The 23,027-nt window shown below is 40.2% G+C and overlaps 3 protein-coding genes across 4 annotated transcripts; 1 reads left to right on the top strand and 2 right to left on the bottom strand.

Moving 5' to 3' along the window:
• Position 1: 1 nt before the first annotated feature.
• Positions 2–3,298, bottom strand: pmf1 (polyamine modulated factor 1). The gene is made up of 5 exons (XM_085295844.1): positions 2,913–3,298; positions 1,693–1,798; positions 1,234–1,334; positions 694–889; positions 2–164 (listed from the first exon to the last, which is right to left on the bottom strand). The coding sequence occupies exons 1-5, from the start codon at positions 3,122–3,124 to the stop codon at positions 99–101; spliced, it is 681 nt and encodes a 226-aa protein (XP_085151970.1). The 5' UTR covers positions 3,125–3,298; the 3' UTR covers positions 2–98.
• Positions 3,209–8,352, top strand: tmx2a (thioredoxin-related transmembrane protein 2a). Its single transcript, XM_085295834.1, has 8 exons — positions 3,209–3,493; positions 3,642–3,702; positions 4,188–4,301; positions 5,341–5,417; positions 5,769–5,875; positions 7,365–7,430; positions 7,540–7,669; positions 7,773–8,352. Exons 1-8 carry the CDS (start codon positions 3,305–3,307, stop codon positions 7,950–7,952), a joined length of 924 nt encoding a protein of 307 aa, XP_085151960.1. The 5' UTR covers positions 3,209–3,304; the 3' UTR covers positions 7,953–8,352.
• Positions 8,353–8,374: 22 nt separating this feature from the next.
• zdhhc5b (zDHHC palmitoyltransferase 5b) lies at positions 8,375–21,677 on the bottom strand. Of its 2 annotated transcripts, none has more exons than XR_014894745.1 (12): positions 21,542–21,677; positions 18,164–19,664; positions 17,586–17,707; positions 17,245–17,402; positions 16,542–16,714; positions 16,293–16,395; positions 16,077–16,168; positions 15,686–15,818; positions 12,941–13,049; positions 12,674–12,780; positions 10,869–11,904; positions 8,375–10,539 (listed from the first exon to the last, which is right to left on the bottom strand). XR_014894745.1 is itself a non-coding variant. In XM_085295831.1 (12 exons), the coding sequence occupies exons 2-12, from the start codon at positions 18,310–18,312 to the stop codon at positions 10,434–10,436; spliced, it is 2,178 nt and encodes a 725-aa protein (XP_085151957.1). In that variant the 5' UTR covers positions 18,313–19,664; positions 21,542–21,677; the 3' UTR covers positions 8,375–10,433. The 2 variants fall into 2 exon arrangements, 1 of the variants encoding a protein (XP_085151957.1); XM_085295831.1 differs by having other exon boundaries at positions 10,979–11,904.
• Positions 21,678–23,027: the final 1,350 nt, after the last annotated feature.

Raw genomic sequence — 23,027 nt, 5'->3', positions numbered from 1 at the left:
ATTTCCAAAACGTCGTGTTTATTTTCAAACAAACAGGCACAGCAAACAAACTCATTATGTACAATTAAGTTAGTGGACATATTGTGTAATTTGGAAAATCACACATCAAAAACATCAGCGGGGCAAAGAGATGACGCCAGCCTTTCAAACTCTGTCACTGATACCTAAAAATGAGAGATAAGAACACACATAACAAAACTATTAGTACTCAATTTATTTATGTTACAAGTAGAAAAGTTCTATAACAAGTTACCAAATAAAACCATTAAAGCTACACTGAGACTAAATATACTGAACATCCTCATTAGGAATGATAGAAACATAGAATACAATAGAATAGCTACTTTATTGTTATTCAGATCATCAGTTAGTGCGCATTAGAATGCATTTTCAGTGCATTGACTCGCTTTTAATAATAATATAACAAATAAATCTTAAAAAAGGACCTAAGATGTATATACACACAAATGTAAGAATATGAGAAAAAAGGTCTATATACATGTAACAGCTAAAAAAAAGACTGTATGTGATCATCAAAATAAATGTACTGTACAAAGAATATTTTGTATATAAAAATCGAAATGACACAGTTTATACTTCCATACATTCATGGATCTTATTATGGACAAGTCATATCTATTCTGCCAATTATCTCTCTCTCTCTCTCTCTCTCTCTCTCTCTCTCTCTCTCACCTTCCACTCATCAACAGCAGCAGAAATTCGGTGTTCAGTCTGACTGATGCTCTCTCTTCCACCCTGAACCTTCTGTGCTAGAGCAGAATTCTCTGCTTGAATCTTTTTCAGCTCCCGTCGCATGTAGGCCTCCTGCTTTTGATAGTACGGCATCAAAAAGCTGCAAAAGTCCTGCTCAGGGACCCCGCTTGGTCGCCTAAGACAACATTTGAGATGATGAGGGATTAAAATGCTTTGATTGTTAAAAAGCTGAAATAACACAGTGGTGATATGCAGTATAGTAAAGGAAGGCAATATAACTATAATACAAGGTGCAAAGTTACCTTTTCAATCTGATTCACTGACTAAATGAAATTCTTAAATATACAGTTAGTACATTTAATGAAAAAATATTTCCACTTAGTTACGTTTCACTATTTAATTAGATAAAAAATAAGAAAAGAGAGAATTTCAGCAGTTTGGTAAGAAAATGCACAAAGCATATATAATTAAATACTCAAGATTTCAGAAGTTCAAGTGTTTTCAAAGCAGTTTACTGACCATGCAGGGTCTGGACTGTCCTTGGTGGCTCTCTCTAGTTTGTCCAGCTCATTCAGTTTTAACTCTAGCTGGCCTTCTTCAATCAGTCTGTTGATATCTTCCTTCATGAGAAGGAAAACACAAACTTTTATGTAAACAAGTTTAAATAAAGACCAGTAGTAGATCAATGAATATGGCATACAGTGAGTATTTGGACAGCTATACAAATGTTGGTTTTGCCCAGGAAAGTTATTTGGTTTGTCCTGTTGAATGACAAAATGCATTTGTAATACTAATTTTACTGCTATCAGCAAGGAAATTGACAATAAATGTCATAAATGTAATAAATGTCATATATACAATGTATAAAAAAAAGGTGTACCACACATACAGCCTAAGCAATACACAATGCAAAGGAGGCAGAAGTCCTCCCATTTGTTTGTTTTTAAATACAGGGTTTTAATGTAAAATGCTACAGACCTGTATGGTGCTCCGCAGCTCCTCTATGAACTGCTTGTGAATGCTCTCCATTCTCTGAGGGTTCTTACTGTACAGTGGACGAAACATGCTGGCGAATCTGTTAAAACTGTGAGAGAACAGTGTGAACAAAGTAAAGTAAACTATGACCTTTCCTGAAAATGATAGCTAAGGAATAAGTAGATCATTAACATTATAAGACACTACTGCTATGTTAAAAGTACGTTTGGATAGGCCTTCTTTTTTGGAGGACAGGAGGGCAGTGGAATTGTTTGGTTTTCATCTGTAAGTAAAATAATATACATTTAAAAAATAATCATAACAGAGTGCCTGTCTGAAGTGTTAGATTTGTCCAAACCAGAGTTCTGAATAATCGTATTATAGATTTCTTGCTAACAAACACCACAGGATCATTCCTTTGTCAATTTATCTCACTATCTCACATGTGCAAGGACAAAAAATCTGTATGGGAAAGATACACTTCTTAAAAAGAAATATGTCAAATTCAAGTCCAATATTTATCATAAGTGATCATAAGTAGTCTTCTAGATAACAAAGAATGTAAAATGAAAAAAAAAAGCTAGGGCTCTTAAACAGCCCAACCTCCATCCCTTATTTTTATTTATTTGTTAAAAATAATAATAATAATAACCCTATGATTTTGCACAATTCCCAACAAGCTTCCCTCTGTTTTACCCCAGAAACGACAACAGACTACACAAACTGCAAGTAAGCTGTTCATCGAATGTTTTTTTAAAGCTGAGGTTCATTAAATATGAAGCTTTTAACACACTTAGTTGTTAGTTTTACTTTTTAAGTCCCTTATTGTATTACTTTTTAAAATTAATCTCGCTATTCCAGGGTTTTTAAGCTATTAAGTTTTATGTTGTTTTTAATGCCTCGGTGTTGTGACACAATGAGTCCCCTAAATTTAGGGCTAGATTGAGGAAATATCTTATATATACTCTTGGGGTATTCTAGGTTATTATACTGGAGTTTTATTGGCTCACTTGAGATAAATTAAGACTGTATGTGTTCTAATAATGAGATCTTCACACTTGGTTTACTGTTTATTTAATGACCACCACCTTTGTAACTATTTGATGAGAAACGTTCAAACCAGCTCTCACCCCTGTTTATATCCTTCGTGCAGAGGTAATATCATGACATACGTGTAGTTCACCGTAAAAACAAGGTAATAAACACAACACCCAACACGTTACCTGACATCTTCGATAAACCTGTTCAGGCTCTTCTGCATGACTTTGTCAAAAAGCTTCATCCTCTTGTACCGAGCCTCCGCCTCCGCTGTCGGTTTATTCGGCATCTGTGAGGAAGCTTCTCCTGTCGCTTCATTAGCCTGGCTTTCAGCTGAATCTTCCGCACCAGTTTTAACTGCACTGTGCACTTCTGTTGCTGACTTACTTTCCTCCATTTTTCAGCTGCCTCTGTTTATGTTTTGCAGCGCCCGCCAAATCTACGGCGAGCCGCCGGACCCAGAAACGACGCCGCCGCCCCCATTTGGCACATGCGCACTGTAACACCGTAGCTCAACAGCTCCAGCTGTCATTTCTCCTCCAACACTCTGTCGCGGTGGTTCGTCTTCTCCGTCAGCATGGGTTTACTCACGGGACTCTGCGCTTTCTTGTATCACTTACCTCAGATTTACAAATGGCTGCTCAAGCCGTACTATATCACGTCCTTCCTCTTGACCATCTCCTTCGTGGTGGTGCGAAAGACTCCAGGTCTTTGCGAGCACCTGGTGACCCAGCGCGAGGACGGCAACTCCTGTGACTTTGACTGGGTGAGCATAGTGGTGGTGGGGGAGCTGCGGTTACCTTTGGTGGGGCTAATTAAGCCTCTGAAATATGAAATAAATAGAAGTAGTAAATAAACTTGACACAAAGTTGTTGTTTGTTTGTTTTAATGATTTTGCTCCTTTTGTTTTACAGAGAGAGCTGGAGATCCTCATGTTTCTCAGTGCAATAGTGATGATGAAGAACAGGAGAGCTAGTGAGTAGTCTACCCCCCCCCCACACACACACACTGTCTTATGTGTAAACCTACTGATGAAAGTGTGTTTACACTATAAACTGTCACATCACAAAAAGTGGCCCAATCAACCATGTGGCCAATGATCCAAACCACTCAGCGAATCATAGGAAGCACCGGGATATGTTGTGATTTATTTGTTGACCTTAACTTTTTAGATAAAGTCAGGAAGGTCGCTTTGTTTGTGTCTTTATTACATGCTGCTGTTAATCTTTAACCACACAGTCTGATGTTTAACTGTTTCCACTCCTTGATCTGATAAGCCATTTGAGAGGAACCCCCACTCTACTGAGAACACACATCTGTAAAGTGATTCACTGTAAACTTTGGGTTTGTTGTGTAAACATTAAGGGAGTGGGAGGGGTTCACTTACACACTGCAAGGTCAACAGTATGAAGGTGTTCCTCTGCTGTTCATTCATTGTTCCCTGCTCTTTGTTTCCTCAGTCACAGTGGAGCAGCACATTGGGAACTTGTTAATGTTCAGCAAAGTGGCCAACTGTATCCTCTTCTTCAGGATGGACATTCGGTTTGGCATCCTCTACCTTGCACTGTGCCTCGGTCAGTGGTCTGTCACAACCACCTTTAAAATTGTGTAGTGTAAACTGTGTCTACCAGTGGTTCTTAATTAGAAAAGCACAACTCTACTGCATTAACCATCCCCAGTCTTAAGGCAGTGATGCTGCACTCATTCATTAGTTAAAGAGATATGTTAATGAGAATAGGAGTGGTCTTTTGTTTTGTTTTGACATGCCAAATTAATCAGCCCTCTGTATTCACCTTGTACTGATATCTAAAGCTCATCAAGGGGTTTCTCCTTGAGCCAGTGTTTCTGAGACATAATGTGCAACAGCAATTAGTTCCCATTTCTGTTACTGCTGTAAAAAATGATCATTAATCTAATGTACTTGAAGCTCATTCCACTGATAAAAGTCCTCACACTTTTGACAAATTTTTCTTCATCTGAATACCATCCAGTGGGAAGTCGGTGTTATCACTGTACAGAAAAGTGACATCACCAGTTTTCTTGTATATATTTAGATTATTTTCCAATGCAGGTGAGGTGCAATGAGTATTTTTACTCTGAAGTCCTGAATTTTTCATCTGGCAAAGATTTATGTATTTATTTTAAGAAAAAGCTTCACATCTTCTCTGTGAAGTGTTCTCCTGGTAAAGCAGCAATCTGAGCCCTGTTTAGAAACTTCTCTGAGCTTTCTGCAATCAGAACTTTTTATTAACTGGCCTACAGGTGGTGCCATTGTGTAATTTATAAAAACGGTGTCCTTTACAACCCCCCACCCCCCAACAAAAGAAGAATTCATTCAAAGTCAAATTTATCTTTATAGCACATTTAAAAACAGCTGTTGACCAAAGTGTACACCTAAAATAATCAAATTACATAAAAACATAGGACAAGATGGCAGAATTTAAGAAAGGAAACATAAAATGAGAAAACTTAAATAAGAAAAAACACAAATAAAAATGTTTTTTACCAAAGTATCATAGGTGAACAGAGACTACCACTGGATAAACTGTAAAATGTACATTGTTTTTATCCTTTTTAAGCTCATCAGTCTGTTTATCTGTGTATTTTCTGCAGCATTTGTCATGACCTGTCAGCCACCTCTCTACATGGGCCCAGAGTACATCAAGTACTTCAGTGACAAGACCATCGACGTGAGTCCTGTCTGATATCAGCTGACCATTTGCATGTATAGTAGTGCCACTGGTCTTTGTAATGATAGATAAAAACAAGAGGTGGGAATTACTTACAGTTAAATCAGTTGGGAGTGTTATTTTATTTGAAAGTTCATGGAGTGATTGAGTCTATTAATCATTTTGTTTGAAATTAGAGCAGTTTCCATCAAACACTGAAATCCAGTTATATGATATTATATTAATTGTATGTCTGACATTTAAAAATTCCTAAACTAAAATACCAAAAAAAAAGCGAACTCTCTAACTGATCATGCCCTGCTCAGAGGGGTGGGTTGGTTTGAGTGTAACTTTGTGTTCTTCACTCATTAGGAGGAGCTGCAGCGGGACAGTCGTGTCACATGGCTCGTTGAATTCTACGCCAACTGGTCCTCTGATTGTCAGTCGTTTGCTCCCATCTTTGCAAACCTTTCTCTCAAGTAAGAAATCACACTCTTTACTTCAGTCGCATTCAGGTTTTCTAAGGTTAAATATTTCAGAACATAATTTTTTTTAAATCACCTGGTTCCTACCAAGTTTAAAATGATTTGAATACAGTTTCAGATAGACACGTGTCATAATACACCATGTCATTAAATACTTAATAAAAATTGTGCAGGAATTTTGCTTGGACAACTGTTCTTCACAGCATTGCTTCAGTTCATTGAGGTTTGCAGTGAGGCAGTTATGCACAGCATTGAGGTCTGGATTCGACTGGGCCATCGGAACACTTTGAACACTTTGCAGTCATTCTGTTGTAGATTTGCTGCTGTGCTTGGGATCATTGTCCCGCTACATGACCCTTTTTTTGACCAAGTTTAGTTTTTTGGAGAGATGGGTATACATGTGGAAGAGTTCATGGTCCACTCAGTGGAGTATCCAAGTCCTGTGGCTGCAAAACAAGCCCAAATCATCAGCACTCCACTACCGTGCTTGACAGTTGCTTTGAGGTGTTTGTGGCTTATAAGCTTTGTTTGGGTGTCTCCAGACATGGCGATGCATGTTATGGCCTGTTACGACCCCCACTGCTAGGGGACAGGGAGGAATAACATACATAAGCATACATACACAGGAAACTAAATGAAGAAAAGGTTTAATTGCAGAAATTCAAACTGAAAACCGACAGGGCTGCATTCTGCAGGCCACTGTGCAACCAGTTAACATATAATACGATAACACAGACGAGGGTCAAAGTTAAGGTTTAACTAAGGCAAATTCGCATCACAAAACTCCAATCAAACTAAGTTCACCCATATACCAAGGTTAACAAGCAAAGTTCAACACTATGAACAGGGTTTAACAAAAAGTTCAAAGAGGGAGGCACGAAGGGCAAACTGCATGTTCAGTCCTAAGCAGCAGCCCCTGAGTGAAGACTTTCCTTAGCAGGAAAGACAGGTGTGTGTTGATACGCACCTGAACGCTTCGGACCAGAAAAGCTGCCAAAACATCTGTTTTTATGGATCTGCTACCCAACTGCTACTTACCCTCTTAATTTCTTATGGAAGCTGTAAGGATGTGCTTAGTTTATCACACACTGCTTCTGCATTTTTGTTAATGACACAGTAAAACACGTCATGTGGTATTGTTCATATGAGGTAACATTTACCTAAATTTTAAGACTTGCTAAGGACCAAATTATTTTTTAATTATGTGCTGATATAGAAAAGAAGAAGAGTCTAGATGATATTTAATCTCAGTCAGGGTTTCTTATTTGAAAACAGAAATGACACTAAGTAAAAAAAAAAAAAGATCCAAGATGTTAGTTAACATTTTGAAACAATACCCTTGCAGATACATTATGCCTGATTGTTGCTGGTGTCCCTGTTGTAGAGTCACTTCAAATGCAAGATAATGTAATTTACTTCATGTTAGAGAAACAGCTGTATATTTGTCTCAAATGTCTCATGTGTCGTCCTTTATATTCTGCAGCTACAACTGTGCTGGACTCCGCTTTGGGAAGATAGACATTGGTCGCTATGAAGAGGTTTCAAAGAAGTCAGTTTTGGGGGGCTTTTTTGCCTTTAATAAATGGTCTTTAATTATCCAGTATTGCTCGATTCTTTCTAGAATTCTATTGACTGGTATTAACTGTCTTTCTGAACAGGTACAGGGTTAGTACTTCTCCTCTGGCCAAGCAGCTACCTTCAGTTCTGCTTTTTCGAGGAGGACGGGAAGTTATGAGGCGTCCAATGGTGGACAGCAAAGGTAGAGCTGTATCTTGGACCATGAACGAGGTACGTCTATTCAGATTGTAAGAAAACACATGAAATAAGACCTGAGTAGATGCTGCTTGCTTACACATGCAGACAGTATAAATACATTTTATATCACCCACAGGAGAACATCATCCGAGAGTTTAACCTCAACGAGCTCTTCCAGAAATCCAAGAAGCTGAACAAAAGCCATGGTTCGAAGGAAGAGGAGCAGAATGGCTCTCAGCCACAAGAGGGTGGCGAGGAGCTTCCTCCTGACACCGACAATATGGAGCAGCCAAAAGAGAGCAAGAAAGACCAGTGAAGAGGAGAGGGGCTGCATCAAGTCTTTGCTTTGCTCTTAACATTTCTGTTACTTTCCTTATTGTAACAGCCAAATATTTTTAGTTTAAGGGAAGAAAACAGGCTCCACTACCACAAGAAATAGTCTCTACACTGTAAGTCTTTATTGTGGGGAAATACCCATAACCGCTGATCTTATTTAAACGATCTGTGTGTGATGCAGATTGAAGCAGCAGCGATTTTGGAGCATTTTATTACACTAAGTTATTGACGAACAAAAAAAGATTTTTGCTAATTTTTTTTCCACTTTTGTCAACGTGTCATTGGTTCTTTTGCTGCCTGTATTTATTGACTGGTTTGTTTACTTTTGTGTCAGAAAAGCCAAAGTAAAAGCTTGAGGTGAAACAAAGTAAGACTGCGTGCAATGATAAAATCCAAGACACATTCTCTTTCAACAGTTTGACCTTTTTATTCTGACACGACATCTTTTTAAAAATTCTTTATAAGGCCATTTTGGAATTTTTTTTTTTTTTAAATGTTCTCATTACAGATAGTTGAAACTCGTTCCATTCATCACAGCCAACAACAGCAATATTTTATCTCACATAGAAGTTACTTGCTATACTCACATAGGTTCAGGTTGTTCAGTGGCCACCATCCCTTGGCCAGAGCGGGAAGAAAAAAAAAAGTCAACACAGGTTCTCTTTATTTCTCTGTACGACGGCTGCTTTGTGCCATTTGTGATATTTTTTTTTTCTGGATGCCACTCGCACAGAAACCGGATGGGCGTTTGACAATAATCTCACAAGAATGCACGCCAGAGAAGCAGCAATGAACCGAAAAATAAAGTTTTTTTTAAAGAGTCACATGCACACTGAAGACACAGCCTGGTAGGGTATAAAACTCGTACTGAACAGTGATATTTGTGTGCTTCAAGCATGTACTTTCTCCCCCAAAATGATGTGCCATGTTCCCTTTAACATTCTGCAAACACTGCTGTGGGCCTTTACAGAAAAAAAATAAATAAATAAGCTTTCTGTAATGCCCAATCGTGAAAAACAAACACACTCCTCTTCTGATTAATCCCTTTCTTAACATGGCTGTGGGTATCAAAGTGAGAAGTGTTCCTTTTAACAAGAAAAAAAAAAGCAAATGAAGCAAGAAATTCTAAATACTTAAAGAAAAGTGTAAAAAAAATTAAAATAATTCGAAAAAATAAAAACATGCTTCACTACGAATGGTCTCAAGGCAAGGAAAATAAACAAACCCCAACGAACACACTGGCCAATTTCAAACCAGTCCCTCTTACATATTCAGTGGCATGGCATTAAAATTTAATGAAATATAACCATAGTTTCTATTTTCTCTTTAAAAAAAACAAACAAACTATCTGGGACTGGTTTGAAATCATGTACAGAACTACAAAGTTTCTTTCCACTGGTGAAATAAATAAGCCCTTCCCCGCTGCTCCTATTTGGCTGGCCATCTGTTAAAGGTATAAGGTTGCTAGCATCTTGACTGACTGACAGACAAAAACCTCTCAGAAAGAAAAGAGAATAAAAACACCAAAAAGACATACGATGATCTTAAAGCTACAAACAGATTTTGCATAATGTCTCTAGCATAAACATTACAAGCGTACATTCCACAAAGATGCTTGTGCTGCGATTGTGAGAATTAACATTTCTTTGTGGCTTTTAAGAAAGAATAGAAAAAAAAACAACCTGTAATTTTTTGCCACTTCAGGTGTCCACCAAAGGATCATCATCATCTTCTTCTTTGGACAGTGAAAACTCCAGCAAAAACTTTGAATAGCTGATGCAGCCATCATTTCTCAACAGGCAACTGATTTTTAAATCGCTTTCATGAATAATTACATACAGTATAACTGCCACCGTTATCAATAGTCATCTCCAATACCTGACAATTTCACCCAATAATAATCTGTATACATTTATATAAAACAATATTTAAAAAAAGACTTATAAAACTAAAATGATACTGTCTTTATAGATTGGACTCTTTACTCCATGATTCTTATCAATATACAGATTGTGTGGTCCGTTCAGACATTATTATTGGTCAACAGTCCGAAATCCTCCCTCTTAAAGTTTTACATCCACTGGATAAAGGCCATCCTTTCTATGAGTGTCAGACACTGTTGTCAGTACTCTGTGCTAATGTACCAAAGTAAAATGGCAAATCATTGACTAGCTATGCGTGCTCTATAGACAAATCTGTACCCAGCTGTGATGATACAGTCGCATCAGTCTATGGCTCACAAAGTGGCTAATTGTTTGTTCAAATCTGAAAGGCTGGCAGATAAGACTGGCCAGTGGCATTACAAAGATAATAAAGTGAGTACCAAACAGGCCTGCTCCCTTAGTCCAGTGCAGCAGGAGCCTGTAGTCATGAATAATATCCAGCTCGGGTAAAAGACAAGTGGAAGTTGTCCAGTGACTTTCTCCCATCCTTGTGGCAGATCATGTGGGATGTTTGTCACTTAAACTGATATCTCATATGTGGTCCCTCCGACACCGGTTACCTTCTTCACCCCTCCCCCTGGTTTGGATGTGGTGTGATTAGCCAAGACTGGGCGAGAGGTGGATCTGATTGGACAGCCATCGGGAGGGGAGGAGCCACATCAGGGTAGAGGAGAGAGAAGAGAGGGAGATGCAGGTGAGTGGTTCTTTTTCGAAAATAAAGCACTAACCGCAGAAGTTTCTTTACACGAGATCTTGTAAGGCATTCGGTAACTACACTGAGTGAGGACAGGGGAAAGACACAAAAGGCTACAAGGCAAAACACAGCAGCATGGGCAGACATGTCACATTCCAACAACTAAACCAAAAAGACTTACACAGACACAGTTTACTATTCAAGCACTAAACAGGTAAAGACTGTAAGTAAAACATGAAGGAGGAAAAGGAAGACTCACACAGATCATGGAAGAAGAGGAGGGCTGACACAAACCAGGAAGGAAGAGTAGTAGGAAAAGGAGGAAGAAGAGTAGCAGGCTGACGGATCTGGCGACGGATCACTACTCACTGTGTAGCCTGTTGCCCTCCTCCCCCTCCCAGCACAGCGCCTCCTCCTGCAAGTCGAGGCTTGTGCTGAGGCCCTGCCTCCATATTGTAAGGCAGGGACTTGCCTAGGGAGAGGCCACGAGGAGGCGGGGAGACAGGGGGCTCGAGCAATCGAGCCCCAGGAGAAGAGGATGAGGAGGAAGGGTTACGAGGGGGACGGGAAGAGAAGTCCTGGTTATGCTGAAGCAGGTGGTGGGTCTCAAGTGGCCCAGCGGAGGAGGGAAGGGGAGGGCTGACAGCACGCAGGTAGGCCTTGTGGGGGGAGGAGAAAGTGGCAGAGCCCTGGAGCAGCTGCCCCTCCCTCTGCTGGGCAATCTGAGCTGAGAGAAAGGGCGACGTGTAGCCCTGCAGCGGAGTACTGGGTGACACCACCTCAGTCTGGCCCCTTACAGCTGAAGAGAGAAATGGAGCATGAGGCTTCTGTGGTGACAGCTCGTGGGCGGCTGACTCGAACTCTGGGCTCTCGGATGGTGTCAGCAGGCTATCATAGGACAGGCTGCCATTCCGAGGTGTCTGATTGGCCAGGCTTTTGTAGCTGGTGTCTGTGGTGCCCTCTGAATGGAGCGTGGCCAGCGGGTTATGTGCAGTGTGTGCTGAGCGCAGGCTGGAGGAGTGTGAGCCACCAGTGGACAGAACCAGAGAGGATGGGTAGGAGGTGTAGGAGCGCCCAGTCAGGGAGTAACCTGACATGCCCCCTAACACCCCACCAGCAGTCCCGCCAGGGCCTCCGGGGCCCTCGCCCCTTTCCCCTCCCCCTCTGCGCACCCCTACACCTCCCCCCACCACTGTGGTTCCATCCAAGCTGCTCGGCTCAGAGCGGTAGCTAGGTTGGCGGCTGGACTGCAGGATGGAAGGAGATGGAGAGTCAAGACTCTCTCCACGGATCATCTGAAGAGGAGAGAGGAGGAGAAACAGACCAAAGGGGAGAGGGTAAGGAAAAGTGTGATGAAGATGAAAGCAGGAGTAAAGAGGGGAGGGAGAAAGATGAAAATTACCACCTTGTCGTGGGAATAGAAAGCAGAGAACAGAAAGCAATTTTGTAGAGATTTTTAAACAGGGAAAAAAATAAATAAAAGAGTGGTGGGGAGAACTGGATGCTTGACCGGTGTGCTACTCAATCATCACACTACTGGATTGGGAATATTGACTGGTTTCAACAAGCACTAACACTGCATGTCAAAGACTGTGTGTGTCAACAAATGAATGGAAATACAAAAACATATGGAACATGAACTATACATTGCAGTCAATGCAGTCTCAGGGGAAAAGGACAGATCCATTCAAACACACAGAGACAGCCAAAGGGATACAGGTATACACACGTACTGAGACTTACTGATCAACCGATGGCCACTGAATGAACAATTTAAAGTAAAAAAAAAAAAAAAAAAAAAAAAAAGGGGCATGTATTAACCATTAAGGATTTAGAGGGGCAGGGCATATAAGCCACCAACGCTTCCCCTGTTTCACGCATTAAGCTTGAGCACATCTGTGAGTTTTTCCTCATTAAGCTATGTATAAATCAACAAGGCTGTGTGCAGATGGTATTTTGATTTGATTATGTCTGCGTTTTAAATGTAATTAACTTCAGCTATTTTTTCCTTTTCGTACATGGTTTACACAGAGCACTTTAAGGTGTCTGTAAACTAAGATCTACCTTGTTGGGATGTGTGAGTGCAGTGTGGTTTCTCCCTGGGCTGTTGAAGGTTGGCCGGTACTTATACATTGATGGCGTAGGTGGTGCTTCAGTCAGCAAGCTGCTCTCTGAGTGACAAGAAACCAAAAGTGACATTTGAACAAGGTCTGTTTATGATTAGAAAACAAATATTCATCTATTTACACAAAAGCTAAGAACTCTCTCTGCATATTCTGTCATACAAAGTGGAATCCTAGGTTCAATTATGCATTTGTATGTGCATCTCACCCTCTGTGTCAGCACGGGGAAGGCCAGGGTAACGAAGCTCTGGCTTTGGAGGAGGTGGAGCCTCTGCATCCGCTGACTGGCTCTCCATCTGATCTAGACTACTCTTGGACTGGAAAGGATGAGGACCGAAAACAAAAAGCCATTCAGTGAAATCAGACTGCCTGGAACAGAGGGCTACATCTGTAACATTTTCCAGGTTTTGATATCTGATTAATGTTGCAGACAATTTCAGGATCCTGTGGGAGTGAATTATCTTTTCTCATAACCAAACATTAAAAAAAGAAAAGAAAGTTTGACACCCAATGACTGAGGGGAAAATGTAAAATAATTAATTAATTTTAAAAAAAAAAAGCATCTTCCATCACACAAACTCTTGAATGTTCTGAGTTTTGCCCTCCATGCTATTGAGTCACGACAGACACACACCTCTCTCAAAACACGCAGTTTCACAACATAGATGGTGATACATGGTAATACTAACAAGTTAATATTTGATACAATGACCTTTATTCTTCAACACAGGCAGCTTTCTACTATGTTCTTCAAGTAGTCTTCAGGAGCACTTCTCCAGGCTTCTAGAAGGACTCTTCTTTGCATGTTAGCTGCATTTTGATCTGTTCTCTGTCAAGATGATCCCACTCATCCCGAACACATGTAGAGTGTTCCAGGCTTTGGGGAGACCAATCCATGACTCATAGTATCACATAGAGCTGGGCGATAGAACGATAACGATATGTATCGCGATATAACTTTTACTCGATAGAGAAATTAAACTATCGCGATAGACTTCGCCGCTCTTGTCCTCTTAAAAAAAAACAAAAAAAAAACAAAACAGGTCAGCCAATCCAAATTAAGTAGCGCAGAGCCGAACCAATCACAGCCGCAGCGTCACGTCGCGTGACTTGTTACGTACAGCACAAGTGCCAAGCCGCACGTGTGTTTGTTTGGGAAGCAGCCAGCGCGTAATGGAGGAAATGAGTGTGCCGACTAGAAAAATCAACCGAGCGTGACCAAAGAGAAAACAGATGATGGTTCCAAAGCCGGAGAGATTGTCGAACGGAAGAGCCATAGAAGTTCCGTAGTGTGAAGGTATTTCGGCTATTTCAAGTCTGACAAAAAACAGAGTAGCGTGCACTGTAAATTGTACCGAAAGCAAGTCTGGAAATACAATAAACTGGTGCATGCGTCACACTGTGCACCACGTTATTGTTTCGGTGAAATGAATTTCTACAATACTGTTAATTCTACTCTCTGCAGTGTTTAAATGCTTACATATACACACAGTTACTGTCCGTCCACACATACGACTCGGTTCTGCTTCTATGCCCCAGCTTTGTTTACTTTTTCCCACCGAGGCTTCTAGACTTCTGATTGGCCAACATTTCTGCACGGTTAGGAATCTAGTGCCACCTGCTGCTTTGGCATGTTCATAGCAGCGTTTTCCTTCATTTCTGCCTTTATGTGTGGACGGATTATTTTTTAAAACGAAAACGGAAAATCTCCGTTTTCAAAAATACCCGTGTACGTGTGGACGTAGCCTCAGTCTCTGACTGGAAGCGCTAATTCGTCATTCGGCTTTTGTCAGACTAAAGTAACTGTTAAAACTGTTTGAAAAGCTCAGCTATACAACAAGGAGAGATTGAGAATTTCCTTTTAGTTCTCAGTTTATTTGATATTGACAAAAGTTAGTCAATTTTGTCTGTTCTTCTGTAAAACAAACTAAGATTTATTTTTAGAATTAATATTTTGTTTCTAAGTGGAACTGACAATTTAGTCTGTTTCGTTTGTTCTATTTTGAAACTTAAACGCTTTAGCAGCTGCCTTTTGTGTAGTTTGCAATATTTGCCTTTATTTATCTGAAAAAGTCTCATGTTCCTTAAGTACATCTACCCTGTTGAACTTATTATGGGAAATAAATATTTAAATAAAAACAAGCTGCTGATTATTTCACATTTTACTTGTGAGCAACGGCACATTTAAATCTTACAAATATAGTTATTTGGCTTATATCGTGATAGATATCGTTATCGCCTGAAATGAAAAAAACATATCGTGATATGAAAAAATCTCATATCGCCCAGCTCTAGTATCACACTGCTGTTTTTTTGTTTTTTTTGTTTCCTTTTAAATCCAGATATTTTTTACTGTATTTGCAGTGTTTTTGGGAGTACTATCACAGACAAAGCCACTACCATTAAGATGCTTTCCACAAGTAGCTCAATGTGGCTCAATATCGTGCAATTCTTTTCTGCAATCATAATTCCATTAATTATAACAAAATCTCCAATACCACTAGCTGAAATGCAGCCCTAAACCATTCACATGCATTTCAGCTAGTGGTGATCAACAACTCTTGAACCACTCTTGTTGGAAAATACTGACAAAACAACACAAAGAAGAAGAAGACTACTATTAAGTTATTTAATCTCTACTAATAGTATGGTCTGAAAAACTACACCTGCTGCTACTTTCCAGCAGCTGCAGCACCAATATAAACTACATTAGCTGACTGCTAACAACCAGAGTTTGTGTTGCTTCTGACCTTTTAATATTTAAACATGAAATTAAAATTGATGAAATATTTTGTGCACCAGATTTCTCTTCTCTAAAACTCATACCACAGTAATAATATAGACATATAGCATATCTGTGGAGCTGTTATAAAGCGCTATACAAATACAGGCCATTTATATCCAGACTTCTCTGTACAGACTGCATGTGTTTGTTCAATTCATTATAACTCACCCTAGTGCTATGTCGGTCATTCTGGATGCCGTTGTCCAAGACCTTGGCTTCTAGTTGAGCTTCAGTGAGAGCAGGTCTAAGAAAAGGTGGCTGAACTTCCACCATCTGCCGGCCCCGCCAACGACCTATGTATCTATAACACACACACACGTATTCAAAAAGATACAACCCAGCTCTGTTGACCAACACCTCACCCACTCACTCCAAAGGTCTGCATTAGATATTTAATTACCTCAACAGACCAGAATGAACTATAAAAGAGTAGGGTGGAAAAGTGGAAGGGGAAAGAGAGCAATGGAAAGAAAGAGGTAGTGGAAAAGGAATAACTGCAGAGCTGAGTGTTAAACGGGGGGGAGTAAATAGATGAGTGCAGAGAAGAAAGATTGCTGACCTGGGGGCTTGGGAGCTGCAGAGTACATGGGTAATATTCCTCAAGCAGCCGTTGGTGAAAGGGTTAACGCCTCCCCGAAACTTCCCTGTCACCTACGGACAGGAAGCGAGATAAAACAGTTGCATACCTAACAAAAACACATTAACCAGTGTAAAGCATGCCTGACTTATCTCAGTGATGCAGACCGTGATTTGCACAACCACCTCTGGTATGTACCTGTTCATTTGTGGTTCGACCGCGAGCCACCAGCACTATGTGAAACCCAGTCAGACCAGCGACTGGGACAAAAAACAGGCCAGCCACACACATCACACCCATACTGGTGGGGGTTGTCAAGGAAATCACAAAAAGAAAAACCCCTGTCATAAGACACAGGAAAATCTATTCCAATGATGTGTTTTGTGTTTGAGAGTTCCATAATGTGTTGTGCATTTCTATGACAGACTTATGCCAAGTAAAGGATACGTAACAGCAGCACCTGGCGTGTCCAACTCCTGTTGGTGGTGCAGGACATAAACCAAGCCAAAGCCAAATACGTTCATGATGTGGGTTGTGAGAGAAAGTAAGAATAGGAAGAAATAACGATAATTCCTCCGACCAATGCAGTTGTTCACCCAAGGACAGTGGTGATCAAAATCCTAAGAATAAATAAAAAGATTAAAAGATATCTCTCAGAGGGAAACGATAAGAATAAGCAACAACTACAGTACATCATATTGCATGTCCACACAATTTCCACCTCCCACACTCACACATGAAAACTAAGAATAGGACAGATCTAGGCTGTGTAGTGAAACCACACAGGAGTGTATAGAAGCCCACTGTGAAATTAGGACTTGCTATTAAAACTGAAAGACATTTTAACATGAATATATAACAGTCATTTAGGTCATTTTATTACATTAAGTGCTTAAACTCATGGAAACATCAGATTTCCAAGATTGTGTTTCCCTACCATTTAGTTTATAGGTTAAAAAGAAATAGCATAACCAAGGCAACAACAGAAATTTTAATTAAAAGATTTTTAGCATACATAATTACAAAACATTATCCAATTTTTAATGAAGTTCACTCATTGCTGTATGATACTACCAATTCATTTCTAATTTAGAGCCACAAGAATACCCAGTCAACATTATTAAGCAGGGATAAATGTATAATTATGTACCTCCACACAGTTGTCGCACACTGAGCAGTGCGAGCAGCGCGGTGGTCGGTAGAAGCGGCATGTTGAGCACCACTTCATGCGCACCTGGATGCCTTTGATCTCCACTGTCTTATAGAGTGGAGCGCGGAAGTCATCCTCTTTGTCCTCATCTTCCTCCGCTGCAGACACAGACAACCTGAGATTAAACTTGTATCATAATCACCTAATAACCATCTCACACGGTCTCTCTAAATTACTTTATAGGCAGTGAGTATTCGAACAAATAGTCTTATTTTGCATGTACTTTAAAAGTATTGCACATGCATCATTAGGACGTGACATTTTACTTTCTAGAAGTTCACCTCTGGGAAAGATTCCAGGATCCATAAAAGTGGCCATGCAGAAGTTGGCGAGGGTGAAGAGGAAGATTACGGCATTATATATAGGAATGACAGAGGAGAAATGCTCTGACAACCATGGGCACCTGGAGAGTGTTAAGGAAGATGGAAACAAAATTACAGTTAGACAAGCTTCCACCAATCCCCACACTTAGTGGTAAGATGTGGAAAGGAAAAAAAGTAACCAAGTAACATTTCACACTCCACCATCAACTTCTTATAAGCTTATGTGCAAGCTAAACAACTGCCCACAGAAGTTGCTCAGTGGCAGAAATAGGAGACTGTGTTTGTGTTGGGGAGGTGACAGGTGTGGCTGCGATAAACTATGAACAAATGTTCCTGAAAAGCTGTCAACTTACTTTGAAAAAACATTAAAAGAACAGCAAAAAAAAAAAAAAAAAACCCTACTTATTTTAACACTGAACATAATGCATGTGGATGTTTACACATCGCTCCAGCATGTACAAACACATGTGTATGTACACACATGTAGGCCCTTTAAAACCCATGTTTGATATGAAACAAAACCAAGAAACACTCACGTGAAGCAGAAGAAGAGCGTTGTGGCTCCGACAAGGAAAGTGGTGGCTGCAGACACCGGGACGTACCGGCTGGGTCGAAATGGACGGGGAGGAGCAGAAGCAACGCCACCTACTCCTCCCCCAACCCCCCCACTGCTGAAGCCAGGCATCAGAGATAGAGAGAGGGTGGAGGAAGACAGAGAGAGGTAGCTATCTACTGTCTACCTGCTGTAAAGGGGTGCTTTCCAGGTCAAAATGGCATATGTGGCGTTCGTCTGGGAGGAGGGGCCATAGCTACTGACTGGAAAAGAAAACCAACACTATGCAAAGCAGCAAATAAAGGGAAACATTAGGGGTTTTCTGTGTCCAGAAACTAAATGTCTCCCAGTACTAATATAATCACTAAAAACAGATTTATTTATTTTTACATAGCAATATACAAACTGCTGTGTACAGCTTGTTGTAAATATTTGTGTGCATAATCTTAATAGAAGCTTATAAAAGCAAAACTATACAAGAGCAGTGTGATACAAAAATATGTATAGGTAATTCATAAATATTTTTGTATGGCTTTAATGGAACTGTATTTGGTGCAACAATATAAATAAATCTAATCTTCTACTGTTACTCCCTGGCACCAGTGCAAACGTAACACTGCTGTGCATATACGCGAAAGGACCAGCACTCACGCACAAAACACTGGAACAGCTCAGGGTTTACATTAATGCTCCATCACTGGGCTTCAGTTCTGATTATCCCGCTCAGTGAAAATGAAAAGACCAGAAAAATTAAAGAGGTAGTGGGTGTACAGTCAACAGGCCGAGAGCAGAAGCACATGGAGGAGAACAGGCAGAGGATTGAGCGCAGCAGCTGCTGATGACTTCTGTGATCCTCCCGAGAAGGCTTATTTAGGCACTGGGTGGGTGGAAGAAACTGAGGATAGTGGCAGGAGGGAGAGTTCCAGCATTTCAAACTTAGTCCACAGGGGAAAACAACTAAACAAACAAATTCAGTTTTAAACCAGTTGTGGGAAGCCGTTTAACATCAAACTAAAGTCCAGCTGGGATTTGTTTTCAAAAAAAAGCTGCTATTAAAAAGAAAATAAAAATCATTTAAAAAAAAAATTAAAAAAAAATGTCTAGCCTTTTATTTACTAGGAAAATAACTCAAAAAACCAAGTGGAGTCCCCTGGATCTTCTGAGACTCCTGTTGTCAGTCTGTGTCATTAAGGGCACAAAACCAACTCATTCCACATGGAAGTCCCGTGTATGTCACCGAGGTGTCACCACTTTTTGCTGGGATTGGGTCTTCCACCTCCAAATTCTCTGCAGGTTGAGCTCTTTTCCCATACTGCGTCTCCTAAAGAAAGCCACGTAGAGTTTGGATGTCACATGGTTAGATGGAATTCACACCTTTTCCCCCTCAAATAAACAAACCAAAACCTCCCCAAAAAAAACAAAAAGATCTTTGGCTCCTTTTCTTCTTTCACACTTGGGTTCTTTGTGCAAGTTGCTGGACAACCCTGTAAGAAAAATAAATCACACAAAAACTCAATGAGCAGAACAAAGACAGGACCAGAACGAATTTGTTTCAAATAATTGAAGCTTTAATGAGCCCTTGGTTCAGATCAGTAGTGTCCAACCAGTTTGTTCCCACAGTACACCTACATTAATAGTCCCACAAAGTCTATATAGCAAGGCACTTCTATCTGCAATTTTGCTTCATTGGAACACAGCATGCCAACTACAATTTAGCAGTTTGAATCACACAGAAAGTAATCTTTTTGCCCCTCCTGCTATCAATCAGACCCTCTGACCTGTAGAAATATGGCAAATTAAAATCTTATTATTTTTTTGTGTCGCTAGAACAATATTTGTGATGACTTCCGCCTCATGACAAGAAGGTCCTGGGTTCAAATCCAGTTTGAGACCTTTCTGTGTGGAGTTTGAATGTTCTCCCCGTGTCTGTGTGGGCTCTTTCCAGATACTCTGCCTTCCTCACACAGTCCAAAGATAAGGATGAGATTAGGTTGATTCCTAATTCTGAATTAGCCCCCTTGCAATGCTGAAGTGAAGTCCTACCTGCCTTTAGGAATACCATTTTGGAAACCCGGGATTAGAGTAATGGGTTTTTGATAACCACTATATTTGCATTACATTTATTATCTTTGTCCTATGTGGTGGCAAATTAAATCTTTGCATCTCTGACTGCCAATGCATAATACATCTCATACCATAAGCGTGGAATATAGAATTACCAAATATGTTTGAAAACATGTATACTACAATGTTTTGCAGGTAGCCTTCAATGTATTTCCTTGTTAAATCACAGGCCAAAGGTCTTAGTTTGATTTCACAACAAACCAGACTCACTGACCAAGTTCCTCCTTTCTCTACAAGCTTGCCTTAAGCAGTGTGGGTATTTCACCATAACCCCGTCACCACCTCAGTGACCTCAGGTTGTCAGATGGAAATACCTTCCACGAAGGGAAACTGAAAACAACACACAGACACAACGATCTGTGGAAAAGGTGCACGCCTTTCACACACACAATCACGCTCATACTCCTTAACTCTTGTAGAAAAACTAGTCTGTGAGTACACTGAAAACGGATCCGAAGCAACAGTGTAATCTGATCGTTTGGAAACACCTCTCTCGTCAACAACCATCCGTACTAACAAACGGCAGAGAGAGGTGTCAGTAGGTAATAATCGCACTTGCCCCAAAACTACCCCCCCCCCCCCCCCCCACCACCACCACCACCACCACTGTAATACATGTTAATCCTAAAATCTCCGTGTCGAGCATTGCTTATCATGTCACCGCAACAATCTACACATCGCATGCTACAACCGGTCAAGCAAATTTAATACATTTTCCTTGTAACAGTGACATACTCGCGCTTGATTTTTGCCGTCTGCTTTAAATCTACACCCATAGACAGACTTTGACTTCATCTCAAAATGAAACGTTACACATACCAACCGTTAAACAGCAGGCCAGGGCAATGCTAGGATTCAGTCAAGACCAGCTAACGTTATCATAATCAGCTGCCAACACCGTGAACCTCATAAAAATACACACACCACTGTTTTAAATCCAAAAGCCGCAGAGAAGTAGTAGCCCATGCGACCTACAAAAACCGATTAAAACACGACCCATACTTGGAAATCACAAGATACTGAGTAGGTAATCATACAGTGAGCTTTTTACCTAGCCTAAAGTTTTTTTGCGACACTGTACGATCCTTTACCACAGCTATAAGAGTTAGCTTAACATTAGTTATCTGGCTAGCATGAGAGCTGTACAGTAGCAAATAGATTTTCATTAACAACTGACGAAACAACTGTGGCGAATTTCACCTGAAAAATGGCTAAAAAGAAGAGGTAAAACACACACCTAATCATGAACACACGAGGTTGCTTGTAGGGTGTGGGTCGATTCGGTCCTCCTTGAGTTAGCCGCTAGCAACCTACTTAGCTCGCCTGCTAGGCCGACGTAGGAATCCCGGAAGTAGCCCGTCAGGCCTCAGGTGGGGCAACCAGCCAATCACAGACATGGAAGGCGTCGACTCTGGGAAAAGAAAAACACTGTGCGTGATGGGCCAGTATTTTTTTGTTTGTTTGTTACTAGAAGTAATTCTATATAGATTAACCCTAAAACGATTATGTATTATGTTCTAGGAACATGTGAGTACTTTCATACACTTTCTAAAAGACAATAAGGTACTATTTGTATGCAACAAAACAAACAAGCGCTGCGTTTGAATGGTGGAATGAAGAAGTACTGGCAAGTGTTCAAAATGTTGTGCCAAAAAGTGATCGTCTACCAAAAACTGATTTCCGGTATTTGTCAAAAACTGATTGCTCGTATTTAAACTGCTTTAAGTAACTTGTTGGGCTATAATATGTGAAACATATGTCAAATGCGTCCCTCATGGATGACATAAAGTTATCTTGAGCCACAAACAACATTCGTGCAAGAAGGTAGAAGCCGCAATCAGTTTTTGTCAGTGACTTTTATATAACCTTTATTTATGCAGTTAAAAAAAATCTCATTAACATTAAAAATGTAAGTTGGCCAAGAGGACTCCAGAAATAGCAGCAAATATTACAATAGTTCTGTAAAAATACTTTAAGTGGGGATACAGGACCAGATTGGTTATAAAGTAAGTACAATAAAATAGAGTTATAAAGATACTTGAAACACAGATAATTTTTTAATTCTATATTTTTAATTCTATAATTTTTTTTATATAAACAGTGTTCACCGAAGTCTATTTACCAACATACATAAAGATATTACACGTAAAAATACACAGAAACGCTGGAAATCAGTTTTTGGCACGCAATCACTTTTGGCACAACAAATGGAAGAGGGTAGCGAAGAAAAAGTGGGAGACAGACAGTAGACAGGAGTTCCTAGTGGCTAGTTGGTAAAGGAAAATGCTTATGAGACTGGAGACTAAGCTGGAAAGGATGTGCAGCAGTTTGGATGGTTAAGAATAGAGATGGAAAGATACTATCAGTGAAAGAGTGTATTGAGATGATAGAAGGAGTTTAAGAGCTTTGCGGAAAGTTAGTGAATCAGTTGGTTGGGTTCATGGTCGGGGTGGGTTTATATCAGGGATCTGCTCTGAGACCCTTCTTGTTTGTAATTGTGATGGACATTTTGATATATGAGGTAAGCCAGGAGTATCTGTGGACTATAATGTTTGCAGATAACATTGTGATCTGTAGTGAAAGTATGAAGCAGATAGAAGAGAGCCTGGAGAGAGAAGAGGAAAGTTAACAAAGCAAGATAGAATACATGCATATGAATGAGAGGAATAAAGCTGTAACAGTGAAGCTGCAAGGAGCACAAACAAGAAAGAAAGAAAGGGCAG

This window comes from Mchenga conophoros, linkage group LG2 (assembly GCF_057382185.1).
Source record: "Mchenga conophoros isolate Kocher_MC1m ecotype Shallow Benthic linkage group LG2, M_conophoros_male_GT1.1, whole genome shotgun sequence".
Taxonomy (NCBI): Eukaryota; Metazoa; Chordata; class Actinopteri; order Cichliformes; family Cichlidae; genus Mchenga; species Mchenga conophoros.
The sequence above is the reverse complement of the archived record's forward strand: the minus strand, read 5'-3'. Positions and strand labels throughout refer to the sequence as shown.

What these genes read in the sequence shown, in the direction of transcription:
- zdhhc5b (XM_085295831.1), bottom strand. Translation starts at nt 18,312, where the DNA reads ATGCCTGGCTTCAGCAGTGGGGGGGTTGGGGGAGGAGTAGGTGGCGTT. An exon ending in ATGACCGACATAGCACTAGG is followed by an intron (nt 13,050 to 15,685) that starts GTGAGTTATAAT and finishes CATCCTTTCCAG; the next exon opens with TCCAAGAGTAGTCTAGATCA. An exon ending in GGAGGGCAACAGGCTACACA is followed by an intron (nt 10,540 to 10,978) that starts GTGAGTAGTGAT and finishes CTGTCCAATCAG; the next exon opens with ATCCACCTCTCGCCCAGTCT.
- pmf1 (XM_085295844.1), bottom strand. Translation starts at nt 3,124, where the DNA reads ATGGAGGAAAGTAAGTCAGCAACAGAAGTGCACAGTGCAGTTAAAACT. An exon ending in GACAGTCCAGACCCTGCATG is followed by an intron (nt 890 to 1,233) that starts GTCAGTAAACTG and finishes ATGTTGTCTTAG; the next exon opens with GCGACCAAGCGGGGTCCCTG. An exon ending in CTGCTGTTGATGAGTGGAAG is followed by an intron (nt 165 to 693) that starts GTGAGAGAGAGA and finishes TCTCATTTTTAG; the next exon opens with GTATCAGTGACAGAGTTTGA.
- tmx2a (XM_085295834.1), top strand. Translation starts at nt 3,305, where the DNA reads ATGGGTTTACTCACGGGACTCTGCGCTTTCTTGTATCACTTACCTCAG. An exon ending in CTACCTTGCACTGTGCCTCG is followed by an intron (nt 4,302 to 5,340) that starts GTCAGTGGTCTG and finishes TATTTTCTGCAG; the next exon opens with CATTTGTCATGACCTGTCAG. An exon ending in TCAGTGACAAGACCATCGAC is followed by an intron (nt 5,418 to 5,768) that starts GTGAGTCCTGTC and finishes TTCACTCATTAG; the next exon opens with GAGGAGCTGCAGCGGGACAG.